Consider the following 21858-nt stretch of genomic DNA (forward strand, 5'->3'; position numbering starts at 1 on the left):
TTCTGCAAAAACAGGAGAATTCTTATAGTCGGGTGGGGGGGGGGCGCATAAGGATCACTTGCACCACCCTGTCGATCCACCGGGACAACTTTTTTCTTAAAGGGGGAGTTCTAAGGAACATTTATAGCTCTTGTCCTCAAAAAAAAGTGGCCCTACTTACAAAATGGCGCCATTTTGATTGACAGGTCATCCGAAATCGTAGATTTTGCGATCCAACATAGGTCTAGCATAAACATTTTTAAACCGTACAAAGGTAGATCAAAAGAGTAGGTAAAAATTCTTCATCTGTCAAAACTTCAAGTGCTGAAGTGCTTTTTTCGATTTTTGGTGAATTTTCAAAAATCAAATTTTGGACAAAAATGAGGTAAAAAATAAAAATTTTACCAAATTGACCAAGAAAGCTGAAATTTTGGATATCTCCTATTTTCGACATGCCAAATCGATTGGCAACTGTTTCGAACCGTTTTGAGCAGTTCTGGGGCCTCCAGCAGATTTTTAGAACTCGAAATTCCTACAAAATTTCATCAAATGGAGTTGGATAACCGAAATTTACTCTGCAAACTAATTTCAATACGCTACGAAGTCAACTGGAGAAAGAATTTAAGTCGTTTCGGAGCCTTCAGCGATTTTTTGAAAATTACTGGAGCCTCCAGTAAATTTTTGAATTCCCCACAATTTCATCAAAATGGAGATGGAAAGCTCAAATTTACTATGCACTCCAATTTAAACACCCTCTGAAGACGACTTCAGGTGAGTTCAAGGAATTTTGGAGCCTCCAGTGACTTCTTGAACGGTTTCATGGCGTTTTTAAGAGAATTGAAATTTCCAAAAAATAGCTGGAATCTTCAAAACCACTTGAGACCACCATGCAGTCGACTCCATAATATTATTGTATTAAAAAATAGTTTGCAAAGAAAATTTTGGCTTGCTTAACCTCATTTTATGAAATTTTGGGGAAATTTCGAGTTTTAAAAATCTACTGGAGGCTCCAGTAATTTTCAAAAAATCGCTAGAAGCTCCGAAACGACTTGAAATTTACCTGCAGTCGACTTCATAGCGTATTGAAAGTAGTTTGCAAAATCAATTTCGGCTTTCCAACTTCATTTGATGAAATTTTGTGAGAATTTCGAGTTTAAAAAATCTGCTGTAGGCTCCAGAACTGCTCAAAACGGTTTGAAATCGTTTCCAATCGATTTGGCAGGTCGAAAATTGGGTATATCCCAAATTTCAGCTTTCTTGGTCGATTTGGTAAAATTTTGATTTTTTTCCCCTCATTTTTGGCCTAAATTTGATTTTCAAAAATTCACCAAAAATTGAAAAAGGCACTTTAGCACTTGAAGTTTTGACAGATGATGAATTTTTGCCTGCTCTTTAGATGGTTATGCTAGTCCTATATTGAATGGCCGCCATTTTGTAAGTAGGGCCACCTTTTTTTTTGAGGACAAGAGCTAGAAATGTTCCTTAGAACTCCCCCTTCAAAAAAAAAGTTGTTCCGGTGGTTCGGCAGGGGGGGGTGCAAGTTATCCTTATGCGAGCCCCCCGACTATTAGCCATTTTTTTGTAAAAGTAAAAAATTTCGTCAATGAAGCAGCAAGAATTTTTGATAATGTCTGGCATAATCGATATACTTGAGGTAATTTTATTATTACTTCCACAGCAAATGAAAATACTTCATACCATAATGTAAAACTGTTCCATAATTTGGCGTAGTGTCTTGAATTTGATTCGATGCGATCGTCGCTGCAAAAGATATGAAAAATTACTTAGATATCTCAGTTATCTCTCATCTCCTTGAATTTTTACTTATTTCAATTTTCACGTAATACCTTTTTGTAGCATGAGTTGTTGCAAATTGTTTCTTTGAAATATTTCCATCAACTTCAATAGATCGTATGTGACGTTTAGAAATTCTAAAAATCACAATTCAATTTTGGGCTCCAAATTTAAAAAACGAATAAAAAAAATTTTTGTCTGAATTTTTGAATTTCTCGCGAAATTTCAACCCTTTTAACCCTCCGTAAATTCCAAAAATCATGCCATTTAGACAGGTCGCATGACGCTTCTTCAAAAACTATAAAAATTATTCATTACTGAATTACTCGCAAAATTTTCAATCCTTTTACGTAGGTCGAGAAGACGTACCTACTCCTTCTAAAACTCCCAATACTTTTTCGCCATAAAAGAATTTTAAAATAAATAGAAATTCGTAATTTTAATAAAATACCAGTAGGTATATCACAAATCACAAGATGATCAAAGTTACGGCCTCCCTCCCCCACTCTTTTGAAATTTTGAGCTCACTGAACTCGACGACGGGGGCGGGGCGGCTGCGTGCGGTACTAAAACAGCTGATTCTATAACCACAAACAGTTCTACAAAGTCAAAAAAATCTCGTGTTTATATTGATTAATATTTTGCTTGTGTTGTGTTTTGTCACTGGTTATCGCTTAATTTAGTGTAACTACCTAATTAAAGTTGATTAAAAAATTGAAACAATTCTCGCTAATGGATCTCAAAGGTTAAAAACAATAATTTCTTTGTACCATGACTAGCCCCATTCGTTCGTCTCTTCTTCCGTCAAGTTAACCAGAACGATGTGGTTCATACAGAATGGAAAGTTTTTCTGAAAAAACAGATCGGTTTGCTGATTACTTCGCAGTATGTGGACTCGATTTAAAGTCAGGCTTAGAATTGTACTACTTCTCAGGTAAATACATACATAATTCTCAATCTTCAACATCATGATGAATGTTCTAAAGCTATCTGTTAGTACTTAATCCGAATATGTGTCACGTAGGTGAAACTCAACTTCAGGGTACTCCTTTGGATCGCTCGTACAAATGTAAAGTTCTGTCTCACTTTCCGGAAACCGTCAGCTGGAATCCTATCGATAAGGATGCTATTTGCATGGTATAAACGTTTAATTAAACTCATGTCTTTTGAAGCTGAATAATTCTGTTTTCTAATCGTAAATATTACTTTAGCTATCGTTACCCAGCGGACTCCGTTTCCGAACTCAAAAACATAAGTTAGAACCGGAGTTTCATAGTTTCATCGTTACAAAAGAAGATGGACGTAGGTGTTACGGATTCAGTTTTGTTTTCTATGAAAAAGCCCATAATAAGATATGCAGCGCGATGCAAACATTACAAGTACGGTCATCGAATAATTATCTACTTTCGGAATCAAACGTACATTTACTTACTATATCTTATATATTTCATTACAGGCGATGCATTTAGCAGAAATATCCGGTGGACCGAAGAAAAATGCTTCTCTAAATCACAATACTAGATCTCTTCCGAGGCATTTCAAAATCATGTCTCAGCATTATAGTTTGGTTCAGAGCTACTATGACATAGCAAAAGATGTACTATACGTTACAAAAGCCATCGTATTGATTTCCCAATATCCCTACGTTTACGCTTCTTATCAGTTTTTATGGCATCTTTACAAGTTAGTTAAAAACGTACAATATGTTTTCTGTGTCGTAGAATAATAATACTTATGTTTGTTTCTCAGGAATTGGCAGGAGAGAAGTTCCATTTCATTAGAAACATACATCTATTATTTGCTGAACGAAGTTAAAGTTCCTCAAGCTGGTCAAACTTTGAAATTTTACGTTAGTCTGGATACAAAAGTTACCATTCGATCGCCCGATCTTGCCCGAGAATTACCTTTTTTCGATTTCCCAATCAGAGAACTGTTCCGTATTTTGGATGTGGACAGTTTACTCTATCTGTTTACCAGTATTTTAATGGAAAATCAAGTTCTTATATGCTCTTCGGGTAAATAATTTTCGTAAATTTTCAACGCATCAAAACTATACCTACCGTTGAAAGTATTTTCGTAATAATTTTTCATCGTTTAGATTACCAACAATTGATGCTCGTTGCGGAAACGTTGAATTGTTTGTTGTTTCCTTTCTCATGGCCTCACGTTTACGTCCCAATCTTACCCACTTCGTTGGAACATTTTCTGGACGCTCCGGTGCCTTTTATAATGGGAGTATCTCGTAGTACAAATTTAAATATACCAAATGAGGTACTTTTCGGTATTCTTTTCCATTTATTTTATCATTAATTTTTTCAAAATAATTAACGATTGAAATAAATTTTAGGCAAATTTGTGTTTCGTTGATATCGAAACACAATCGATTCAGTTACCAGAAGATTTACTAACCGTACCGAATAAAGCGGAATTCACGTCTGAAATTTTCGATCTCCTAGACCAGTACAACGTACCAATTCGTAACTGTTATAGGTAATTTTATTACGCTCGATTATTTCTCGTTGTGAGATGAAAATAGCAGCTAAATATGACGTACTTTGGTGTATCTATCTATAGGCAATTGAAGAGCAGCGAAGTACGTAATCGCATTAGACGTAGTGATGCTTCAGTTTTATCAAAAATGAGCGCGTCGATGTCATCGGAAAATTTGAACTTTTCTTTATCCAGCGATGACGGATCATCTTTACCAAATAGTCCTCATTATAGTCGTGAGTATAATAAACATATCAAATTTGAAGAATCAACTGATGGGCAATCCTAATGACAGGGATTGTACTCGTATTTTTCTCAAAAAATTCAACTTTAATGACCAAAAAAGTCGGAAAAAGTAACCCAAAAGAAACCAAAAAAAAAAAAAATGGTTATGTAAAAAAAAAAACTAAAAAAGTGGCAACCAAAAAACTTTAATGCATACAAAACATTACATTTTATTTTAGATTACAAAAGAAAACAAATTGTAACAAAAATTTCAATAGCAGTTTTTTAAAAAAAACATCAAAATTTGAATAAAAACCATTTTTGAAAAAAAAAACTACTCGTAGATCAAAATGCAAAAAGAAAGCACGATCTAAAAAAACTGTTGAAACAGAAAAAATGCAGTCAAAATTTAGGCAAAAAAAAGACCACAATTTTAGAAAAAAACTATAGAATCGTGAAAATTCAAAGTTGAAAAAGTCTGTCAAAACTGGAGAAACTTTGCCAGAATTTGAAATAAGAAAAAAAATGGAAATTCAGAGAAAATCATCGAAAAATTTGAAAAAAGAGAACTCGCGAAAATTCAGAAAAATCACACCCGTCAGAATAGGGAAAAATCTACAAAAATTCAAAAGAAAACTCACCAAATCGGTGAAGAAAAAAATTCACAAAATTCAAAAAAAGCCATCGAACCGAAATAAGGAGAAATCCGCACTATTTGAGCAATAAAATCACACAAACTCGAGGGAAAATTTTTATGAAAAAATCACGAGAATTCAAGGTGATAAAATTGGGCAAAAATTCAGGCGAAAAACATCGTCAAAATTCAGAGCAAAATCATGGAAAAATTATTTTGGAAAAAAATCACCTCCAAAATTCAAGAGGTAAAAATCAATCAAAACAGGAGAAAATCCACTAAAAACCATTGAGAAATTCAAAAATAATCATACCTGTTGAAATTTGAAAACCCTCAAGTACATTTCAAAAGAAAATCATCAAAACTGAAAGAGAAAATCTGTAACGCTGAAAAGGCAGTGATGTCATTTAAATAAAAGCAATATTTTTTTTCGCCGAATTCTGAATAAAATTTTGAAAAAAAAAAATGAAATTTGTGATAAAACTCGGAAAAAGTAACTTTTACTGACCAACATTTTGGAAAGTAAACAAACTTGAGTAACTTGTTTACTTGAAAAATAACTGAGTACAATCCCTGTAATGATTAATCGTTTTCCAGGACACTCCAGTTTTCAAGAATTACCTTCGTGTTCCATTTACGGAAGTGATAATGAAGATTACGTGACCGATTTATGTTTCAACGCAGCTATCAGAGAATTATTTTTGAATAAATTTTTACACTTGTTTTTGACTTACGAACGTTATATTATTCAACCGTTTCAAGTACGTAAGAAAATCATGTACCTAAAAATAATCCAACAATGAAAAAAATGATTAATTCGTTTCCTCCAAAATTGTAGGACCGAGAACAATGGATTAGTAATAAAGAATCTGTGCAGAGTTTCGATAAAGCTTCGTTTCTTTCCGAACAACCGGAAAACTTCCCATTTTTATCGCAATTCATCGAAACTCAAATGTTTACCAATTTTGTAGATAATAAAATTCAGAGCTTTTGGGGCGAAAAGGAGCGTAATCTGCGTATATTCGACGAACGAATCAAATCGTTGAAGTAATAAATCTAGTTCCGGTGTAAAAATGATTATTTTAGAAAGAATCCCTTTTTATGATTTTTCCTCTTTATGTTTTACAGATTGAAGCATCCGGAAGGTCAATCTAGTCGTTGTAATTTCGAACATTGTAGTTCAATCAACGAATGCCAAACTTATATCAGAGATCGCTTTTTCAAAGCTGATTTAGAAATTTCTCATCCCGAAGAGATTTTTTTGAATGCTGTGAAACCTCAGTACAATACCGATATATTTCCAACTTTGAATTTATCTAATCTTAATAAATTAGGCTCTCTGAGGTACCTTTTGATATTATTATTATTATTTTTTTCAATATGAATTATTAATGATGTTTTTTTTCAGGTCGAATAAAAAAGTTCGTCTAGCGAATGAAAATTCCAACACTAGTGAAGCTCGTCCTCTCGGAATTTGTGAAAGATTAACCATCATGAAACCTGTCAGTCAAAATTCTAGTCCTACGCACATCAGTCCCGCAGTAATTGCTCAAACTAATTGGAATTTCGTTGATAAATTACTCAAGGTTTGAAAATGTTCCATATTTCTCATTTTATTTATTCTCAAAAGTGCGAAGAAAATCACTCATTCGATGAATTCCTCTAGGACTGTAAAACGAAAACGAAAAAAATGCTGGTGGCTAAAATGGGATACGAAGCTGTTGAACTCGGTCATAATATGCAAAACATGTTGATGGAAGAAAACACCCTTATAATCGGATTGTGCGATTTATTGGAAAGAATTTGGTCTCACGGGTGCCAAAATAAACAGGGTAAATCTGCCCTGTGGTATCATTTAATCAGATACAAGGAGCTCGAAGACGTTAGTGTTCCAAAATCTCAGCCCGAAACTGCTTTGCATCCTTCGGGTACGAATTAATTAACTCTGCAGATAACGTTGAAATTGTAAAAAATTGTATGTAATCTTCTTTAATGACTTTTCAGAAAACGAATACGTTAATTCGGTCCCTTTGCTCAAAACCAATTTACAGATTTCTCAGGACGAAGATGCTTCCCTTTTTATACTCGAACGTTTGCCAGTTTCTTTAATTCACGATATGAAGTAAATGCGACTATTTTCTTATGTTTTAGTTTTTCTCCGATCAAAACACTACTTAACAGTGTAATGAAATTTTCAGATATGTCGAAACATTGACAGATATCAAGACTCAAGTTGGCTTGGCAAAAGCTTGGGTCCGATTATCATTGGAAAAAAAATTATTATCGCGTCATTTGAAAACATTATTATCTAATTCCACTCTGTTGAAGTAGGTTTTTCAATTTTTAACGTGATTCGTCTTCAAATCAACAAACAGATTCTTATGTTTTTTTATATTTTCAAAAAACAGAAATATGTACAAACGATATGCTTTCTTGAGATGCGAGGAAGAAAAAGAACAATTTTTGTATCATTTGCTTTCCTTGAATGCTGTCGATTATTACTGCTTTACAAATACATACGTTAATTGTCGTAAGTACCTACTATTATGATCTCGGTTACAAAAAATCTGGTTTAAATTTTATTATGCAAAATGTATGTTTTCTATGATTAAACCAGGTATTCCGTATCGTGTTTTAATACATTCGTCAACGAAAATCGCAGCTGCGATGATCAACCATTGTTGGATTATTTTGTCAGGAAATAATGGCGAAACTGAGAAAGTTTATATTCCAAAGGGAAAGCTCGAATTTGTATTCCAGGTAATTTTCGCAATTTTTTGAAAATATTGTACCTATTAATAGCATTAGTGATTAATTTTCCACGTGTGTGTTTTTCTCAGCATAAAAATCTGGGCTTACTTACGATGCTTAGAATTGGTCAAGAAAACAGAAGCTTGAGCTTGAAGTGGTTAGTGGATTGGGTTATTGTTCGAAACGAAATTACTGGTCATATTTATAGGTAAATAAAAATACGAAATTTTACTCACTAACTTAAAGGGATTGTACTCAAAAATTTTCTCAATATAAGTAACTTTAGTAACCAAAAAAGCCGGAAAAAGAAACCAAAAAGTAACTAATAAAAAATGTTGATGTAAAAAAAAGTGGCCACCAAAAAACTTTAATGCATAAAAACATCACATTTTATTTTAGATTACAAAAAAAAAACAAACACAACATAACAAAAATTTCGATAGCAGTTTTTTCAAAAAAAAAAAAAAAAACATCGAAATTCGAATAAAAACCATTTAAAAAAACTAGCAAATGGTCATAACAGACACATCCTCTGAACATTTCGAAAGTAAACTACTCGTAGATCAAAATACAAAAAGAAAGCATGAAAGAAATATTGGATTCCAGAAACATGATCGAAAAATGTGTTCAACTATTGAAAAAATTGCAAAATTGAAAGAAGAGGAGCGGAAATCTACCGAAACGGTGAGGAACAAAATTCAATCTTTTATTCAAAATCATTTCAAAAAATCAAACACAAAAATATCAATTGTAAAATAGCAGAAATGATAGACATGAGCGAGGATTTGAAGAAAAAAAATTATTCGAGTGTTGAGAAATAATGAACGATAATTCGTAGAAAAAAATGCCATAAGTAAATAAAAAGAATTATTTTAGAACGGGAAACTTATTAAAATCAATAGGAAAGGGTGGCAGGGGAGGGGGGGGGGAGATTGCAATCCAAATTCGGGAAAAAACTGATTTGTGAAAAATAAATCATTTAAATAATTCGAATACAAAAAAATGTTACTCGCTTCAAAAAGAAAAAAAAATCCTCCATCAAAACCATCAAAAATTGACACGATTCAAAAAAAAAAAGTAACAAAATTACTGAAATTATTGAGAGAAAATGACAAAAAAAGGAAGCAGAGCAAATATCAAGATCTGGAGAGGAAAAAACTAGTCAAAAAATAATGTTGAAAAATATCTTCGTGATCTTCTTTTAACAAATCAAAATCATAAGTCCCTAAGAATAAAACTCAAGAGCGAAATTCAAAATAAACCACAAAACAGAGTTTAGTCAAAATTTAAAAAATGAAATAAATCACGTGGATTCCAGAATGAAAATTCGATTAAAAGTAGAAAAACTCCACCGAAAAAATTTAGGTGAAAAGCACTAAAATTCAAGAAAAAACATCGCAAGAATTGGAAAAAAATTCACGAAATTTACCGATAAAATTGCGAAAACTTCACGAAAATTAAGACACAAAAAAAACACGAAAATTCGGCTAAATGCGTCGAAAAATTGGAAAAAAGTCTATGTGAATTCAAAAGGATAAAACAAAAAATCAAGGAATCCTCAAAAAAAAAAAAAAAGTGAATGAAACCATCAAATTTCAAAGTCAAAAAAATCTCAAAAGCGAAAAAAATCTGTAAATAGAGGAATTCCGCAAAAGTTTAGGCTGAAAAAATGACTAAAATTTGGGGCTAAATTATGAGAAAATTTTATTTGAAAAACTCGAAAATTCAAGAAAAAAGTTTCGCCGAAATTAAGAACAAAAATTTAGGCAAAAAACGAATAAATAAAATTTACCGAAAAAATTGAGGTAAAAAACACAAAAATTTGAGGAAAAAAACATCGCAAGAATTGGAAAAAAATTCACAAAATTTACCGATAAAATTGCGAAAACTTCACGAAAATTTATACACAAAAAAAAACACGAAAACTCGTGGAAAATCGTCGAAAAATTGGAAAAAAATCAATGAGAATTCAAAAGGATAAAGCTTGAAAAAAAAATCAAGAAATTCTCAAGAAAATTCAAAATGAAACCATCAAGTCTCAAAGTCCAAAAAAACTCTGAAAAACGAAAAAAATCTGTAAAAAGGGGAATTCTGCATAAATTTAAGCTGAAAAAATCACTAAAATTTGGGGCTAAATTAGGAGAAAATTCTATAAAAAATCTCAAAATTCAAGAAAAAAGTTTCGCCGAAATTATTTAAGAACAAAAATTCAGACACAAAAACGAATCAATAAAATTCAAAACAAAATTATGGAAATGAAAATTGAGAACACTCGAAAATTCAGTTCAGTAAAAATCAATAGGAATTCGGAACAGAGATGAGGAAACTCACGAGAATTAAAATTTGGTATAAATTCGGAAATTAATAGAAAATTTTTTGAGAAAAATCATCGAAAAATTTCTAGCATAACTGAAGAGAATTCAATAGAGAAAAATAATTTGAACTTGAAAAAAAAAATTGTTCAAAGATAAAAGAAATCCGGACTCATAACTGGAAGGGAAGAGGGAGAGAGAGACGAATGAAAGATATGACTGTATCAAGCTGCAGAAAAATTCATACCATCACAAAAAGTGAAAAAAAAAAACGAAGTCATCAAATCTTGGAGAAGCTTCCCTCCTTTCTCGAAAAAAAAATCAAAATTAAAGGAAATCATGGTTTTTGGAAGAAAAAAAATCACAATTCCACAAAAATGTGAGCCAAAAAAATCACTTGTTTCTTTAAAGCATAAAACTAAAAAAAAAAAACAGTTAACATAAAAAAAATTCAGTCAAAATTTATGCAAATAAATGACCACAATTCAAGACAAAACTACAGAATCGTGAAATTTAAAGCTAAAAAAGTCTGTCTAAACTGGATAAACTTCGCTAAAATTTCAAAAGAGAAAAAAATGCAAATTCCGAGAAACTCATCGAAAAATCTGGAAAAAAGAACTCGCTAAAATTCAAAAAAAATTATACCCGTCAGAATAGGGAAAAATCTACAAAAATTCAAAAGAAAACTCACCAAATCAGCGAAGAAAAAAATTCACAAAATTAAAAAAAAAACCATCGATCCGAAATAAGGAGAAATCCCGACTATTTAAGCAATAAAATCACACCAACTCGAGGGAAAATTTTTATGAAAAAATCACGAGAATTCAAGGTGATAAAATTGGGCAAAAATTCAGGCGAAAAACATCATCAAAATTCAGAGCAAAATCGTGGAAAAATTATTTTGGAAAAAAATCACTACCATAATTCAACACGTAAAAATCAATCAAAACAGGAAAAAATCCACTAAAAACCATCGAGAAATTCAAAAATAATAATACTCGCCTGTCGAAATTAGAAAACCCTCAAGTACATTTCAAAAGAAAAATCATCAAAATTGAATAAATAAAATTGGTCAGTAACGCTGAAAAAGCAGTGATGTCATTTAAATAAAAGCAATGTTTTTTTTTCGTAGAACTTCGGATAAAATTTTGAAAAAAAAAAGTAAACTTGTGAAAAAATTTCGGAGAGAGTTACTTTTAGGGACCAAACCGAGTACAATCCCTGCTCATATGTGACGCCGCGTACGAAAAGGTTACCCCGACCAAAAAAAATGATTTTTTTTTAATTTGCTTATTTTATGTAAAATTGACCGTAGAAAACTTTAAACGTGTTTTTATCGAAAACTATTTTTTTGATTTTTTTTGCTCGGGGTAACCTTTTCGTACGCGGCGTCACATATCATTTTCAAATTATTCACGATTAACCGAAAATGTCGTTTAGTTTTCCATGCGGTCGATGGTTAGGTCGTGGTGTCGATGACGATTCATCAGAACGATTACTAATCGGTAAGCGGATAACAGAGGGTCCTGAAAGAGGAAGAAGTTTGGCAGCTACACGAATTCGAAGCCCCAGTGTGCCTCCTGCGAAGCCGACAGTGTCAGATAGTGAACTACAACAACAATTAGGTATAAATAATTATTGATCGGTTGGATTCATTTTCTTACAACTTGATTCAATTTCCTTTATGTTTTTGTTTTTTCAGGAGAATGCGTAAATAACATAATCAAGTATTATTACGGTAAACCGAAGGAAAACAGTTCAGTTGGAACGTTACTATGTGGTGAAAATGGTTTGGTGTTCCATATGGAACAAATTTTATTTTTCGGATTTAGGTCTTCTAGATTATTCGGACGTAATCTATACATTTGGGATTTTATCAGTAAGTAAATTGCATTCACGTTACAGAACATCACTCTTGCAAGAATTTTAAATTATTTTTTACCCGTAGTAAAAGTAAAAGAAGAAAAAGAACAATCGAACGAAGGCAGCTACGACGACGAAGTCGATTATTTTTGTAAATTGATATCGGAAATTCAAAATTCCAGTCATTCTTTGGGCAAGGAAGGTCGATTCCAAGTTTTCATTTGTGTCACTGTCAGGTAATCTACTTATACGTACAAATCGAAAATTATCGCTGCGAAAAGAATCATTAATTCATTTTTAAAATTCTATTTCAGGGATCATTCGATCAACAGTGTTCTTAGAATTTTATCATCGGCGAAAATTACCACTGAAATGTACGAAGAACATTCGTTTTTGAGGAAAAAATCTCTGTTTTACTTCTTAACGCATTTATTGGATTCGCTATATGATTTGGAAATTTTCTTAGAGAATTGTCTGACCTTAGGAATAGCTATCGAATGAGCACTAAATTGCTTCGTTACAAATAGACACGTTGTCATTTACCCCTCCTCTTGAATTCTTCTAAATATCGAATTGTTTCAATGGCAGCTATCGCTTATTTTAAGTCTTGATGCGCACAAGTGTATTCGTGGTTTATTTTTCTTTTTTAGATATAAAAATTGCCTATCGACTGGGAGCATACTTTTCAAGTCTGATATGTTATTTTATTTTTTCCTGTAATAGAACTTTCTTTCGTGTAATGGTTTTTCCACTGCAGTATAATTTATATGGTACCTATATATATTAAATGTAAAAGATCTCCGTATTTTATCCATGCTTTAAAATGTAATTTGATAACGTATGTAGTTCTGAAGAGTATTTTTTCAGTTTCGTCGCTAAACTTTCAAAAAAAATTTCATCGTACGAAAACCAGAAATGCGTACGCGTGAGTTAATCTAAGTCAAATTACCTTGTTTTTTCATGACCTTTTTTGTGGATTTTTTTCTGTGTTTGTACAATAAATTACTTTGATTCGTGTTTTACCTTCATTGTTGAGATTTGAGATCGAATGTTTTCCCAATATTTTATTAAAGAACGAGAAGAGACAGGAAAATTTTTGAAATTTATTCAGAATCGAGCATTTTAATTTGCACACTTAGTCACCTCGAATTGATGAAGTGAGTTCTTGATCCCTCTTTGGGTGCTTTAGTTGTTACCACTACATTTACACTTCATTTTTTCAACCAAATTTTCAGAAAGCTCCCCACCAGACCACACTTTAACCCCCCACAAACACAAAAAATTGACAAAGTAACATTTTTCACAGGAAAATTTTCAAAAAAAAATTGAACTCTGAAGAAAATGTTCATGCAAAGTACCTATTTTTTAATTTCAATCAAAATTATATTTAAAAAAACTACAAATGAATGCATTAACCCCTTCCAAAAACACGCAAAAATTGAAAAAAAAACTTTAAAAATGAGAAAAAATTGAAAACAGTTTTTTTTTCAATTTCTCCCGTGAAAAAGAACTGCTAATACTTGATAATTAACAGAACAAGTCAGAGAAGCATGAATTATTGGCCGAAATTTTTTTTAGCTGATTCAATAATTGGAGTGAGGAAAGAGGAGGGGATGAGTGGGATCAGATCAGAATTTCTTCCAGTCCAATTTTTCTACTTTGCAAAGAAAACAAGAAAAAATACATCAAAAATCGAAATCGAGAAAAGCGAACAGAATAAAATGGAGAAAATGTCAATGTTGGATTAAAAAATGGAAAAACCGAAAAAGCCAAACTTTTTGCTGTAAGATTGGCAGCAGGTTGGATTTTTAGTTGAAAAATTTTCAAAATGTTTTCACGATTCCCAGAGGTGGGTGGGGGGAGGGGGTGGAGGAGGTCAACAATGTATCCAAGTTTCAATTTGATGGACAAAAACGGAAATAATCAAGATTTTTTGCAATTTTGGCAAAAAAGCAGGACTTTTGAAACTAAATTCTTTCAAATTTGGTTCCATATTGAAACAGATAATTTTTGAAAAAACAAGATTCAGGCAGACGAAACAAATAAATGGAATTAAAATTCATCAAAGTTGATTTTTTCTCCAATTTTTATAGAGAACCAAAAAATCAAGACAAATGTAGGTACTAACAAGGGAACCTCTTGAAGTGTCACACTCCGATTTGAACGGGATTGCGATTCTTGGAGAGAACATAGTCTAAGACCCCCAAACCCAAATTTTCAGCAGCCCAATTCATTTTTCGATTTTTGGCGAATTTTTGAAAATTCAAAATTGACTGTTTTTGACGATTTATGTTTTTTTTTTAAAAAGTACGTACTTGATCAATAAGAATGGTCAAAATAAGTCCCAAGATTAATATTGAGTACCCAAATCCAAATTTTACCATTTCCAGCCATTCTGGAGCCTCCAGGGCGATTTTTGAATTTCTCCAGAATTTTGAATTTGCTCCAGAAGGCGTGAATATGAAGTTGGGCAGCTAAAAATCGAGTTGTGTATTATACTCGACCTGTTTAACGAGTTTATCCACATTTGAGCCGATTCTGAGAGTGACTCCTCAAAAGTGGTTTTTTGATCAGCTTTTTTCAAAATTAAAAAACCCAAAAATATCAAAAGTTTCCCGTTTGTGTGGAAATTTTTGAAATTCATGCGAATCGCGGTATATTGTCCAAAATTAACTCCTCACATCAAAATTTCACAATTTCCAGCCATTCTGGAGCCTCCAGCGCGATTTTTCAATTTCTCCAGAATTTAGAATTTGCTCCAGAAGGCGTGAATATGCAGTTGGGCAGCTAAAAATCGAGTTGTGTATTATACTCGACCTGTTTAACGAGTTTATCCACATTTGAGCCGATTTTGGGAGTGACACCTCAAGAGTGGTTTTTTGACCAGCTTTTTTCAAAATTAAAAAATCAAAGAAATCAAAAGATAACCGTTTGTGAGGAAATTTTTGAAATTCGCGCGAATCGCTGTATTTTGTCCGTAACTAACCCCACGAGGGCGAATTTCGCCATTTCCAGCCATTGTGGAGCCTCCAGCGCGATTTTTGAATTTCACCAGAATTTTGAATTTGCTCCAGAAGGCATGAATATGCAGTTGGGCAGCTAAAAATCGAGTTGTGAATTATAAACGACCTGTTTAACGAGTTTATCTACATTTGAGCCGATTTTGAGAGTGACACACCTAAAGAGTGGTTTTTTGAGGTGTCACTCTCGCTCCAAAACGGCTGGAAAGGGTAGAATTTGCGTTCCGGGGGTTAGTTCTTGAAGAAATACAGCGATTCGCACAAATTTCAAAAATTTCCTCGCAAGTCGCAAACGGTTACCTTTTGATTTTTTGGATTTTTAAAAAAAAACTAAAAAAGTAGGTTCTTGCAAAACAAAAAAAAACAACAACAGCAACTATGACTTTCTTTGAATGAGAAGAGGTGTCTAATTTAATAAATCAACGATTGAAAAACAACTAAAACAAGTCAAAAGTTCTCCTATTCCTATGGTCTTGGTCAGATCAAGATGAAACTCTTGTTTGAATTAAAAATTCCACCAAAGGGCATCACTGAGCGCTGCGTCCTTATCAGCTCGTGACGTCACCACTGGCAGTGATGGCAGCGTTCGCGTTCGTGAACGCCAAGTTCGCGAACGTGAACGCGAACGCGAACGGAACGCGTTCTTTTTTGAAAGAACGCGAACGTGAACGCGTTCTTTTCAAAAGAACGCGAACGCGAACGGCGTTCGTTTTGATTGAACGCAAATTTCAAAGTTTGAAACATTTTTCAGGCAAATTTTGCATTTTGAGCCATTTTCATTGAAAAAAAGTGGTAAAGTATAGAATTTTTACCCCTTTTTAGTTATTTTTCAATGAAAATGCAAAAATTGCGTTTAGAATAGGCCTAGGATGTCACTGTTACTTGCTGCAATTCATTAATCATTGTCTCCCGAATCATGCATTTGCGTTCTCGTTCGCGAACGACATACGTTCACGATCGCGTTCGCGAACGCGTTCTTTTTAAATGAACGTGAACGCGAACGCCGTTCATTTCAAATGAACGCGAACGCGAACGCCGTTCAAATTTTTGCGAACGCTGCCATCACTGGTCACCACTAGTAGGGAGAAGTCGTTATGTTTACATTTCGAATTTATACATTAGATTAGAATGGTGAAAAATGAAAAATTACTTTATTTCTTTCAAATAATGGTAAAAAATGGGATTCACGTGTGTTGTTCCGGGTTGTAAAAGTAATTACTATAAGAATGAACAATATGTTTCTGTATTTCAATTTCCAAAAGATGTAGAACTACGAGAAAAATGGATCAACGCTATCAAGAGGGTGAAAAGTTTCAAAGTTACCGCCAACTCTAGAGTATGTACATAATCATTTTTCATTCAAAAATTATTATTACCAATAACAAATTCGAAAATATGTAGCATGGTGTTCATTTTATGTGATAGGTCTGTGTAAAACACTTCAGGGAAGATGACATCATTCGAACGACAAGCTTTTATGATCAACGAACTGGCCGAACCATCACAGCATCACTGCAACGTCCTAAACTGAAATCTGATGCCATTCCATGTTACTTATTTCCCGGTTGTCCACCTCATTGGTCGCAACTGGTGCCGTCTACTTCGCGTTGTGAAAATGTAGTAATTAAACGAGAACGAGTGGAAGAAGAGCATATAGATTTCGCGATCGCTGAAAGTGTAGAAATTAAACGGGAACCAGTGGAAGAAGAGCATATACTAGATTTCGCGATCGCTGAAAGCGTCGAATCCCATGAAAACTTTCTTGGTAATACATCGTATCAAAATTTCAACGAATTTCTCGATTGTTTGCAAGAAAATGAGGCATTCGGTTCCTTCAATACGTGGTCGATTGTTCGAAAAAATGATTGTGTCATGTTTCTGTTGATTCGGAACTATAACGATTCTGATACCGGTCCTGAAATCAGTATCGCGGTGACTGTGCAACAAAATTTAAACGTTAACGTTTTTCAACATGGAATCAAGCAAACTGGTAAAATTGGCCAATTTGTACCAGGCAGCCGAATTGATAATATCAAAGTTTTAGAAACTGTATTGCGGATGATATTGTTCAAATTCGATCTCGAAAACAGGCACCTTCAAGAGAGGCAACGTTGAGTAATATTTGTAAATTGCTGGGAAGCTTATCGGAGTACCTGCCGGAACAACAATGAAAAATTATACAATTCGCTATCAAACAGGTAAGCTTGTGTACCTACAATTAATCCGAATCGATACCGTTATTCCTAGGATCTTTTAATTTTATCTAGTCTGTTTTACTCGATTTCTGCCAACTGTATCACAAATTGTCGAATTTGCACTCTTGAAAGCTCATATTTGTAGCCAGATAATGGCTGCGTTACCAAAAGCAAGAGTTACTCTTACCATCTTCATCGGTGAGCGGAGTGAATTCTATTGGCGATGCTACAAATGGAATTGTTGAGGCAGTGGGGGGTTCATCCCTGTGAGTTACATTTTTGCCGTCGTTTTTGTCGCAAGTGCCGTGGAAAAGGACGCTACCTTCTTTGTTATTCTCGACGCTACTTTACTCCTCAATGACCTTTCAGTTACTCGCGTTGGGTTGACTATGCAGGTCCTATAAATTTATTGGTCAAAAAAAGGCCACATACTATAACAAAGGCTTACATAGCAGTGTTTGTATGTTTTTCTAGCTACTAAGGCTATACATATAGAATTGGGTTCTGAACTTCTGATCTTACAAGTGAAGCTTTTATAGCTGCATTCAACAGATTTATCAGCAGATGTGGCCTACCTGCTGAAATGAATTCGGACAAGGGATCCATATTTGACATTTGTAGGCGCGAAGCGAATAATTTCTGAACAGGCAAAGGCTTAATAGGTATGTGGAGTGCCTTATCCTCTTTTTGGACTTCTTCTGGTGAAAATTGGAAAATAATTCCGCCATATGTCCCACACTTCAGCAGTTTAAGGGAAGCCGGTGTAAAATCAGTGAAATCCCATTTAAGTAAGGTAATAGGTGATCGCAAGCTTACCTATGAGCAGTATCAAACGACATTAACACAAATTGAAGCACGTCCATTATGTCCTGAATCAACTGATCCGAGTGATTTAAATGCTCTTACACCTGTGGTCATTTTTTAATAGGTGGACCAATAACAGCTCTTCCAAATCCTGACCTTTCCAACTTACCTGTAAATGGTTTAAAATTTTGGGAACAAACAAAACAACTTACTCAACATTTTCTGGAAACGTTGGCAAACCAAATCAGGGCTTAAAACCATTTCAATTTTATTGGTTGTTGTGGTAGGTGGTTTTTAAAGGACTCAAAAATATTGGTTTTTGAATTGGTTTTTCAATCACAGTTTTTCTGGTTCTGGTTTTGAAATGGTTTCAATTTTTTTTTAATATGGTGTGGATGTGGTTTTGGTTTTGTAATAATACTTTTTTTTGAGGTAGTGCCGGTAGTGGTGGTTTTTGATATGAAAAACCATTTCAAATTTTCAAATAATTTTCATGGTTGTGGTGGTTTTGATATCAAAAATTTTTTGAATTTTCAAATAAATTTACCAAAAAACAAAGGTACGAGTATTGTCTGATTTGAGACCAAAAAACAGAAAATTTTCATCACTGGTCTGGAAAAATTAAAAAAAATTGCAGAAACCAAAAAGAACCATTTCATGAATTGGTTGTTATTGGTTATGGTTACATTTGAAAATTGAAATGGTTCTTGTGGTTGTGGTTTTCTCCAAAGAACACAACTAGGTATTTGGTTGTTTTGGTTTTTTTAATCCAATTTTTTTCCAACGTATTGGTTTTTTGTTGTTGTTTTTGAAATGTACAGAAACAAGTTGAAATGGTTGTGGTAGTGGTTAAAACCAATTGAAAAACAATGGTTGTGGTGGTTTTAAGCCCTGAACCAAATATTTGCAAACCCTCATCCAAGAAATAAATAAATGGTGGTTCAAGAAAAACAAGGTCAAAATTGGCGACCTTGTAGGAATCAATGACGATTCGCTACCCCCTGCTCGGTGGTCACTTGGTCGGATTGCGGAGCTTCACCAAGGCCCTGATGGGTTGACAGTTGACACGGGTTGTTTTGGTAAACACAGATAGGGGAACAAGTTATTTTCAACTCTGCTTCGACGCGAGCCATCAAAGTCTTCCAGGATTGCAACCACCCTTTATAATGTCATTGTAAATAGTTTGTTATTTAATTACTTCTTGTTCTTTAGCACTTTTGCTCAATTTGAAATGCTGTTATAAATGTTCTACATCCTCTCCGAGGGGGAGCATGTGCCATGTGGGATCAAGCAGCTGTTTTATTTCGGGGCACCTGCTGATCATTGTTCATCAGTTTATTTATTACCTGCCAAGCCCATTATTATGTTACGTTCTGATCTCATCAGTGTCATAAAATTACCCTTCTTTCACTCCATTGTTCCCACAATCTTTCTCACACCTGTAGGTTAAGGGATTCACAACATAAACTATCTGCTTGGTTAAGGGGTTGGTAGAGAGAGAAGCAGGTGGGATTTGCCCCCCTCTACACATGTTGTTAACCTCCAAAAGCAATTCCAAATTTGGGTTCAGTGTGATTAGAACTTTCATTGGGGTAACATCCAATTAACTATACCCTATACCTGATCGCACATTTCTGGCACTTGGCATTTATTACTTATACGAGGTATAGCCAATATGTAAGTTACACATGGCTGAAAAATTATGAACACATGGACATTTTTTGATCAAAATTGGAGGAAATGTGGTTCAAACATTCGACCAGATCTGACAAAATTTATTTTGCATTTGGGCGCGTTGTTTGTATTTTATATCGTGATTCTGATTGGTAAAGTGCTGATGAAAAAATGCGGTCCAAATGGGGTATTCAGCTAAAAAAAAATTCAGTTGTAATAATTACCTATGACTAAAATTCATCAAGAATTACTTAAAACATATCATACTAATGTTATTTCAAGTTGAGATATTATTTGGTGCGGTTAATTGTTCATGTGATGGTCGCAAGATTTCTGGTGCTGAGTGACTATCAACTATGCCGACATTCAGCAGACTATCAGTATCACTGAACAATCTACTTCATTTGAATTTTGATTGAATCAAAATAATGTTAGTATGTTACGTGTTGAGTCGTTCTCAATCAATTTTCCAATGAATTTTTCTTTTGTTAGCTTGAAAAAATTATTTCTCCTAAAATATAATTTTTGGGTGGCATTTTTTATCAGCACTTTACTAATCACGCTGTAAAATACGAACAATGCACCCAAATGCAAAATAGATTTTGTCAGATCTGGTCGAATGTTTGAACTATATTCCCTTCAATTTTGGTCGGAAAATATCCACGCGATCATAATTTTTCAGCCATGTGAAACTTACATATTGACTATACCTCGTATAATTGAATATATATTTTATTGAAGTATCAATTGTTTATTTTTCTTTTATTTCTTATTCAACAATTCAATTTATTTCATGTTCACAACCCAATGGCTCTAAACTGCACCTACTGAATTAAAGGCATGAGATCATGCGCCAGATGAACCATTTGACCTTGTCAAGGGTATGGTTGTGACTGTATATAATTGGCCATAAGCTGATGTAATCATCTCTAGGAGATGTTAACTCTTATGAGTATAGGACCAAACTGCCTGGGAGAGCCACTGATGAAGGCCACACTTGTCAAATACGCGTATTCTTTGAATTTGAAATCGCTTTACCCATCTAATGTGGAAAGACAAAATGTTTTTGTATTGAATGTACCTATTTAACCGTACTGTTATACATAGATGGGTTGAAGAAATGAAAAGAACGAGATGCCACAATCAAATTTCATCTCAACAGAGGACTTTACCGATATCATAATTGATTGGTGGTCCGTTGTAAATGTGAAAACTGTGTTTAAGGGCGTTCGCAGAAAAAATAACCTGGCGCCTTTCAACTTACCTCGGCAAAAATCTTCGTTTCTTCTTTGAAAATGATACCTATCTCTTTATGTTAATTATGTATGCCAGACTTGTGTTATTCATTTGTGTCGTTACCATGTTACTAATTTTTTTTTTATTGTACTTGTTTTTGCGTTTCAGCTGAGTGTAATTCCAGTTCACAGGAAATGGGACTTGGAGTTGAAGAAATTGCATTTTTGAATTTGGAAAGAAAAGGCTTCATGCTAATGCAATTTTTGGAATTTCAATGCGTCGGAAAGTTGAAAAATGAACATTCTCCGAAGTATTCAGAATTTGAAATCGATTTTCACAAAATGTATCAAAATTGGAAAATTCTCCTGGTGTGCTGCGTTTTTTTGGATGCCAGAAATTTGAAAAATTTTCACTGGATCTTGTTTCAATCTTCTACATTTCAAATCCCTCTTCGTTCCTGCAAACTGAAAAGCTTAACTTCAATATTCATCGTTTTAATACCTGTACTCACTGTTGAATTATCCTAAATTTTTTACGTTTTCTTTGCATGAATTTATCGTAATTTTTCTAGTTTTCAATTTTTTAATGAGTTTATGTTCAACATTTTGAATGTTCGGGTAAATAAAAATCAGATTATATGCAGTATTATTCGTATTATTTCATTTCTGACAGCGTTGAAAGTGTTCGAACGCTGTTAAAAAATGTTTTGAAAATATTAATTCGATCGAACTCGTACCCAGAATGAGGTTTTCTACATGTCACCTGGACTCGAAAAAGAAATGATGAAAATGAATGTAGTCTAAATAATTTTTTTTTCGCGATAACGAAGTTTCGAAATCACGAAATCACGACGTTGCCAACTTTCTTCATTCACTTCAAAG

General features: G+C 33.6%; 2 protein-coding genes across 2 annotated transcripts; both read left to right on the forward strand.

Moving 5' to 3' along the window:
• Window positions 1-2407: 2407 nt before the first annotated feature.
• Window positions 2408-13070, forward strand: pns (pinstripe). Its single transcript, XM_065370577.1, has 22 exons — window positions 2408-2707; window positions 2798-2910; window positions 2985-3152; window positions 3230-3456; window positions 3523-3788; window positions 3872-4044; window positions 4121-4263; window positions 4348-4499; window positions 5720-5883; window positions 5961-6169; window positions 6251-6466; window positions 6531-6708; window positions 6789-7050; window positions 7127-7244; window positions 7321-7449; window positions 7531-7652; window positions 7740-7882; window positions 7963-8081; window positions 11626-11810; window positions 11888-12064; window positions 12134-12284; window positions 12363-13070. Exons 1-22 carry the CDS (start codon window positions 2611-2613, stop codon window positions 12547-12549), a joined length of 3699 nt encoding a protein of 1232 aa, XP_065226649.1. The 5' UTR covers window positions 2408-2610; the 3' UTR covers window positions 12550-13070.
• Window positions 13071-16109: 3039 nt separating this feature from the next.
• LOC135849919 (uncharacterized) lies at window positions 16110-21622 on the forward strand. The gene is made up of 3 exons (XM_065370575.1): window positions 16110-16404; window positions 16494-17266; window positions 21146-21622. The coding sequence occupies exons 1-2, from the start codon at window positions 16246-16248 to the stop codon at window positions 17181-17183; spliced, it is 849 nt and encodes a 282-aa protein (XP_065226647.1). The 5' UTR covers window positions 16110-16245; the 3' UTR covers window positions 17184-17266; window positions 21146-21622.
• The last annotated feature ends 236 nt before the right edge of the window (window positions 21623-21858 follow it).

This window comes from Planococcus citri, chromosome 1, assembly GCF_950023065.1.
Source record: "Planococcus citri chromosome 1, ihPlaCitr1.1, whole genome shotgun sequence".
Taxonomy (NCBI): Eukaryota; Metazoa; Arthropoda; class Insecta; order Hemiptera; family Pseudococcidae; genus Planococcus; species Planococcus citri.

Coding starts and splice junctions, on each gene's coding strand:
- LOC135849919 (XM_065370575.1), top strand. CDS start 16,246: ATGGGATTCACGTGTGTTGTTCCGGGTTGTAAAAGTAATTACTATAAG. Junction 16,405..16,493: donor AAGTTACCGCCAACTCTAGA/GTATGTACATAA, acceptor TTTATGTGATAG/GTCTGTGTAAAACACTTCAG.
- pns (XM_065370577.1), top strand. CDS start 2,611: ATGGAAAGTTTTTCTGAAAAAACAGATCGGTTTGCTGATTACTTCGCA. Junction 4,045..4,120: donor ATTTAAATATACCAAATGAG/GTACTTTTCGGT, acceptor AATAAATTTTAG/GCAAATTTGTGTTTCGTTGA. Junction 7,883..7,962: donor AGCTCGAATTTGTATTCCAG/GTAATTTTCGCA, acceptor TGTTTTTCTCAG/CATAAAAATCTGGGCTTACT.